The 7,765-nt window shown below is 36.0% G+C and overlaps 1 protein-coding gene across 2 annotated transcripts in view; it reads right to left on the bottom strand.

Annotated features, from left to right (window-relative positions):
- Positions 1-1,128: 1,128 nt before the first annotated feature.
- LOC136835631 (organic cation transporter protein-like) overlaps positions 1,129-7,765 on the bottom strand; it is a 28,217-nt gene continuing 21,580 nt past the window's right edge. For both annotated transcript variants that reach the window (XM_067099430.1, XM_067099431.1), the window contains exons 5-12: positions 7,581-7,684; positions 6,273-6,427; positions 5,254-5,422; positions 4,096-4,243; positions 3,614-3,699; positions 3,209-3,468; positions 2,876-3,060; positions 1,129-2,429 (exon numbers count right to left, since the gene is read on the bottom strand). In XM_067099430.1, coding sequence (XP_066955531.1) covers positions 2,280-2,429; positions 2,876-3,060; positions 3,209-3,468; positions 3,614-3,699; positions 4,096-4,243; positions 5,254-5,422; positions 6,273-6,427; positions 7,581-7,684 — 1,257 coding nt within the window. In that variant the 3' untranslated portion in view covers positions 1,129-2,279. The remainder of the gene's footprint in view (positions 2,430-2,875; positions 3,061-3,208; positions 3,469-3,613; positions 3,700-4,095; positions 4,244-5,253; positions 5,423-6,272; positions 6,428-7,580; positions 7,685-7,765) is intronic.

Here is a 7,765-nt window from a genome sequence, read left to right as displayed (position 1 = left end):
CCCACTTTAGTTATTACATTTGCAATGTGTGACTGCATCTTACATACATACAGATACTGTTCCCTTGATTACTTTGTAGTCAGCCCCTGGAACACTCTCACCTCATTTTGTAATTTCCTCTGAGTTGTAATTAGATCCTCTGTTAGTGACTCAGTTCACTTAAAGACTTTTCTTTCATATTTCAAAATCCCTTTATCAGTCTTTCTCTTTTTCTCACTTCTTTGAGTGATCTCAGCATAAATTGAAGTTAGATGAGTGCTCTTGCAGTTAACACATTTTTTTTAATTAAAGTACGTACCATTCTATTTTTATTGGTATAAGGTGCACTTTTTTCTCATCATTTACTCTGATTATGGTGGGGAAATTTTTTTATCCATGGTGATTTTGGAATCAGGGGCTTTTCACTTCTTATATTACTGTGTTTTGATTACCATATTTTTCCAAGTTTTTAAAATTTTGTGTTTGATGCTGCACATTTTTTGCACATGTAGACGGTGCTTCTATATTTTACATTTTGACATTTCAGCTACTATTGTGCTGTTAGTGAAGGTGATTAGTACTCATGATACCTTTTTCTCATGCTATATACTTTGAGTACCTTTTTTTTATTAAAAAAAAATTAATTCTGAATCGTATGATGACTGTTCTTTGCTTTATATATTTCCTTTTATTCTCCATTTGTTTCTTTTGCTTTCATTCGCTTCATCTGTTCGTCCCATTATTCTTTAAGGTATGGTTCGTTAGTCAAACATTCCCCAACTTTCACACTTTTCATGAGAGCTGTGTTTGTTGTTTGCAGAGATATGAGCAGTGCAGATTATGATGATGTTTTCTTTAGTTTCAGATTCCAGGTTACTGGTCACGTACTGTAAACGTAAAGAAGCAACAAACTGTAGTGATCCCAGTAGGCCTACTTAACTTGGGTTCAAATTCTAAATTTCCAGGAAATTCCAACAGGAACTTCTATTTCAGCCAGTTATTAATACACATATTTTCATCTGTATTCGTGTTGTGAAAATAGACGAATGTTTCTCATGTGCTTGAATATTTCATGTGCCCAGAATATGAAACATTTAATACATGACAACACTTAGTTTTTTGATAAATACGTTAGGTACATTAGTAAAGTTAGAGGTATGGTACACTGTATTAACTTGTTGTAGAGGTTTTTATTCTTTTTACCCACTCCAGGTTGGGTTACACAAATATCAGTGACATGTAAGTTAAATGAGATGTTAGCCATATTTTACATGTGCTGTACCAAAAGTATTCTGGATATTTCAGTGTGTAAATAAGATTAGTTTTGTAGTGTTGCAGTACAATGGATGTATGTACTGTATAATGATAGGTACATAGCTAATCATATTCTCGCAGTAATACCACTAAACTTTGATGATTTTGTTACCGTATTTCCTTTGCTTTACCGGACAGAATGGCATACTGTGTATTTTAGGCAACTGTTGCTTAATGCAGTAATATGCGTGGCAATGCAGCCTGTTTCAGCAGTATTGTAGTTCTCTTTGAATCTTTGGGTCTTGATAGGCTGGGTGTATAAAGTGTTAGTTTGAGTTTGCCTGACTGTTTTGTCTGTTCACTGTGTAGGACATATTCTGTGTTCTGTACGCTATTTGCAGAAACAACAAACAATAAGTTGAAGAAGTCTGAAGGAGGTTTAATGAATGCCTCACTGAATTTCCTACAAAGATAAGAACACTTACACCTCAGTTACTCCCATTTTGAGTTCATGAAATTGTGACAGGTGAAGTCATTTCAAGAAAATTTGCTTTTTCCACATCACAATTTAAAGACAACTGAAAACATTGCATTTTACCCATTGGATCGGTAGTAGCCCTAGTACCTCAGTAATATTGATGTGGTTCACCACAATGACAGTAAACAACAAAAGCAGCATAGTTATATTGGACCTCTACGTGTTATCAAGCACAGCACTTAAATATATTGTTGTAGATTTTGTCTTCTTTATGTCAGTATCATTGAATCACTAAACAACATCATGCCGCAGCAAATCATATAGAACTGTTCTAGTCTAATAATACTACCTATAAACATTTTAAACCCTGGCAAAGCTACATAAAGCTTCTTAATCTTATAAAAAAATTATGACTAATGGAAATGTATATATTTTGATTATAGATCAGCACACCATGAATATTTGCCATGGAGCAGTACAGTTGTGGATCTCGATAATTCCTCTCATGAGAGTGCCTAATCTACCATCTAAAAGGAAAATGATTGTAGGATGTTAGAAAAATTTTGCCTTAGGTGGCAGGATCATCATAGCCTTCTAGGTGTGCAATGGTGTCCGGTAATGGAGAATCCTTTGTTTCACTCAAAGGAATGGCTGCCAATCCAGCAACAATGGATGCTAGGCCAAACACAACTGGTGTAGTCCATGGGTACACGGCTCCCTGTTTAAATGAAGACAAAACAAGCTGATAATTATGTACTTTTTGCCATGCATTCTTTAGGAGAATAAACCTGGCTGATCAAGAGTATGGAATAACAGGCGGTTTAGTTATGTACAGGTATGATGCATACTGTACTAAATAACTGTTGAGACTATAGTACATAGAATAGAAATATAATAAAAATATAAAATTATACACAGAGTAGGGGAACAGGTTAAACCATCCAAAGTTGTGTTTATCAAATCAAACAAAAGAGTATAACATAAACGTGTAAGCAAACATGAAGATGTATTAAAGGACATAAACAAGATATCAACAAAATTCTAATACTAAAGTGTAGTTTTTACTACGTTTAATTTTTCCACTGTAACAACGATAGCAGCTGGTGCTGCTTTTTAAGGCGACATTGAAATAAGGTGGTGTCATAAAACATCAGAATCACTTACTATAAAACCCATGAGGAATGGCGAGACCATGGCACCAGCCCGTGAGGACATCATGGCTGTCCCCATCCCTCGTGTTCGCACCTCCGTAGGAATGAGCTCGGAAGCATAAAGAAACAGGATCTGGAACACGATGCTAATGGCCAACTTCCCGATCATTACCAGTGTTATCACGAGCCACATTTGCTCTGTTGGGTATTAGAAATAGAATGTTTAATATTGTTTTTAGTGCTTGGGAATCAAATGGTAAGCAATGGGTAATTGACTGTCCACATATATATATAGTTGCTGAAATTTCATATTAACATTTGAGTTAAATAAATCTACATTTATTACCTTCAGATATTACTGCCTGTATGAGCATTGACACTCCAGTAATGAAGTAACTTACAATCAGTGGGATTTTGCGCCCAAAATAAGAAACTATCGGAATGGTTACGGTATTTGAAGGAATTTCCACAATTCCTGAGATAACCATGAAGACGAATGGATCAAAAGTGAAGGATCCACCACTCAAATTCAGGCCGAAGTATACCATTGCCGCCACAAAGTAATCCACATACATTGCCAGGGTAATTGTCCTGAGTTTAGGTGTCCTGATGGAGAAGAAAAAGAAAGGATTTTAAGTTTATATCACCTTGTCAATGAGTTGACTATATTCAACAGAACACCTGCTTGAATGGCTTGGCGTAATGTCTTGAAGAGTTAATGAAAAAATATATATAGCTTAGCTTTTGTTACCTGAAAAGGATTGTGGCCTCCTTCAAACACCTCTTGAGTTTCATTTTCATTGTAGTCTTATCTTCTCGAACATTTTTACATCTTAGCTGAAAGGGATGAAATGATGCACTTGAGTTTATGAAAGATGAAACATTTTATATTTTGTTCCTATATGTCAACTCTACATAGGGCCACAACTTTATAGAATGTGAGAAGGGAATTTTGCCTGCTTGTTTTTGTACTGGAAGTGCAAGACAGTTATTTTATTTTTGTTTATTGTTGCTGGGGAAGTTAGGGATGGAAAAGTAATCAGTGTTAGTGTAGTAATTGAGTAAATATCAATAACTGTCTTCATTGCCATGTTAGGCAAGTGCAGGCAGACATCATGTCACATTCTATCATATAGTGATTGGCATTTTGCTGCAGTGCATATTTTTTCAGAAGGTGAAAATGTTAAGTGTTGCTTTTTATCCATTGTGAGCAGTTTGTTCAGTGTCACTTACTTGTTCGTTAATTTCTGTCATCATATCCAGCAGCTTTCTCTCTTCTGGTAGCTCGACTTTGTTCCAGCGAGCAGCCTTCTGCAAGACTTTTAGAGCTTCCTTGTGACGACCTATAACTATAAGCCATCGAGGTGATTCATCCATAATCCTGTAAAAATATGTATTCAGCATTAGCTACATCTTGGATAAAAGAGTGGGGTTGGTGACTCTCATTGCGTAAAGAATGAAGCTTTACTGAAACTCGCAAAAGACCTGTAAAGTGTCGTCCCACATGGAGGACTCCACTTGGAAATAATAGAAGGGACCTTCAGAATCATCATGAGTGTTAGTTTTTAAATGAATGAGTGACATGATTTCTTATTGAAACCAATTCTTGAACAGATGCTTACACTAGTGAAGTGCTGTGACCCTCTCTACTATTATAATTCCCCCCTGTCTGACCAGACAAAAGCTGTCTTCCTCACTGTTTGTCCTCTGAAAGGTGGACATGTGTTCACCTTTTGAAATCTTCAAGACAGGAGTGTGCCTGCTATTATTAGACACAATGTGCGTTAGTTTAGGTGAATTTGCAAGATATTTATCACCAAATGTTGGTGAAACTGATACTGCTTGCTTGACAAGTGTTCCATCACTTTTGTGCAATGACTTCATTTTACTTGATCTGTAATTTCAGAAGGATATTCTCTAGCAATTATCAGTTTTCTCCCTAAGAGGGATGGCAAATATTATTTTATATTGAATACTTTTTGTCTTTGCATTCCATAGAACTCCCCCAAAATGTGAAGATACCATGTACAGTATACTTATCATTCAGCATTACTTTCCAGTCCTGAAAGATGGTGGGTAAGCATTAAGTTCCTGGCCTCTGTCCAAGAAGATTCATTATAGAATGTAATCTTGCCAAAACAGTACAAAGAGAATATCAAGAGTGCATTTATTTGCGGTACACAACCCTGTATCGTATCATAATGAAAAAGCAACATATGAATGCTGATCAAGAGGAAGTAGAGACTGGCGATATCACCAAACCTTCTGGTCAAAAGTCATGAACTGAAGTATTATATTATATTCAAACAAAACTCACCACAGAGAAACGACTGACTTACCAAACCAGTCATTGCCTTGATTCGAGTGTGATGTATTTGGTGGCACACTTACCACAGTGTTGGCAGAAACAGGAAGCACGGCAAAGAGACTGCTGTTTGGAGCCACCTCCAGTCTCTGATGAGGTAAGCCCAGCCACCCCAGCACATCGTACCCACTGCCCAGGACAGGAACTGCAGCATGCCGATAGCTGATCTCATGCTGGGCTTCGTCACTTCCATACCTTACGATGCAAATTGATACAGGACCTGGGTTAGATGGTTTTTCATTGCTGTGATATATTCACTTAAGAGTTTATGGCATTTTATGGAAGGATGTGAGATTTCATACATGGATTAAATACTAAACAGTAATGAAACTTGCAAATCAGCAGCAGTTGTTCCTAATTGATTTTTAGCCAATGTCATCTAGAAGGCTGTCATTAAAAATCAGTGGTCAACTACTTTACGTCATCAGTAAGAATCCCAAGATCGGTCCCACGAAGGAATGTGTTTATGCCCATCCCTGAAAAATCCTCTGTGCTCTTTTTAATTTAAGTAGTCAATTAAGTACTTGATGGTTATTTAATTGTAGTAGGTTGCAGTCAGAGTAGAGGAGGGCTTAAGGCTAGTCTATGGTTAGGCCTTTCATTTCAGTATCACATTTAAAATGTTTCTGGGGTGTGTGTGTGTGTGTGTGTGTGTGTGTGTGTGTGTGTGTGTGTGTGTGTATGTTTTTTTAAGAGGGACATATTTATTAATTTTCAGTACTTCAGTGAATGTGTCAAGACTGAGCCGCTTGAATGCTCACTCAAATATCAGAGGTTTGTCATGATTGTAGTCATCTCTTTACGTATATATTATCCATTATTTCTGAGTGTATTGCTTCTTTAGAGTTGCTGCAACATATATCAACAAATCACAAGTAAATGATATATTTAGCAATTATCAAAAAGCGCAGTGACTAACAAATAAAAGATCATGGAATAAATAAAAGCATTGAAATATTCAGGACTACAGTAAGAGAAACATTCAAGTATGGGTGCTTAAGATTGATTAGTGCTTCTTAGAACAACAAGTATTGAAACAAATTACCTAAAATATATCCAGTTTGCAAAGAAGTGGGATGCATAGTCCCCAGCATAAATCTAGCTGCGATAATGGTCGAGATATTGGGCAGCCATGCAGAAATCACAGCAATGAGAGAATATAAGATGGCTCCAATGGTTACCATCCTTTTCCTACCATATCTGTGGAATTGTGGAACATACATATTGTGCGTATTGTTCGCGGAAAATATACCTATTCGCGGTATTTTTCATAGAGAAATATTCACTAATTACTGTATTTTCATATCATTTTCGTGACTAAATGCACTTTTTGTGATAAAGCTATTAAAATATTCAGGTATAAGCATTTTTTACGGTTTTTTGGTATTTTGAACTATCAAAATAGGTAGTTATAAGCCTTTTTAGAGGGGTGCCAAGTATTGATGGATTTTAGCTATTCGCAAGGGTAGTGGTAAGCATCCCCCATATATACACGGGTTGACTGTATATATATATATATATATATATATATATATATATATATATATATATATATATATATATATATATATATATATAAGTAATCATCATACAATCAAGTGTAATAGAAACCTAGGTCTTTCAGTAGAAAGGCAAGGGTACTACCAACTGATCCTCACAGGTCATCTATCAATTGAAAAGTATGGGTCAGTTAGTAGTGCCTTTGCTTTTGTGTTGAAAAACCTGGGTTTGATCCCGATGTGAGTCAAAAATTTATATATAATATAATGTATAACAAACCCTTTTTACACCCTAGTACCATCCTTTGCACAAATCTTGCAGGTGAGACTTAATGCAAAGATGAATGTGACTGAGTCATGTGCTCATTGTCTGTAAAAGAGCAAAAAGAACTCATGAGTAATGTTATAATAAAACGTTCTAGTTTCAGAAGTATGTTTAAAAAGTGAGTGATGAAGGGGTTTGAAAACACCTTAATGAAATGGAGCACATTAAAGACATATGCTCAGAAATTTTGGCCTGCAACCATTTTACAACACGCAAGGCATTAAAATTCCCATGCCTTCTTTTAAACTTGGTTGCAACATCGAAATACACAATCAAATCATAACATTTATCCTCAAAATTTTTGGTTGTTATTTCTATGTAGGCATATTTGCATGGTAAAATAGTAATTATTGGCTGTCAGGGACTTAAGTTTTGCATTCATACCTCCTAGACCATCAAGGCTTAGAGTGCGAGGTGAAATAGGTATCACATCTAGACAAAAGATCTAGATATAATTCCTTTCATGCCCCAGAGGTTTAGTGATTCCGTACTTAAAGTAACTTTTCTGACTAATTTTCAGTTTTCTTACTTGTCGGCCATGTAGCCATTGACCCCTGCGCCTACCAAAATCCCAAACATGTAGACGCTCTGATATGTTGCACGGAGGAATTTCCAGTCGCACACGAGGTCGAACTGTCAATCCAGAAAAAAATATATTATTATTTTTATTATTATTCAGAAGATACACCCTATTCATATGGAACAAGCTTACAG

Source organism: Macrobrachium rosenbergii, chromosome 55, assembly GCF_040412425.1.
Source record: "Macrobrachium rosenbergii isolate ZJJX-2024 chromosome 55, ASM4041242v1, whole genome shotgun sequence".
Classification (NCBI taxonomy): domain Eukaryota; kingdom Metazoa; phylum Arthropoda; class Malacostraca; order Decapoda; family Palaemonidae; genus Macrobrachium; species Macrobrachium rosenbergii.
Note: the sequence above shows the minus strand (reverse complement) of the source record. Positions and strands in the feature narration are given on the sequence as shown.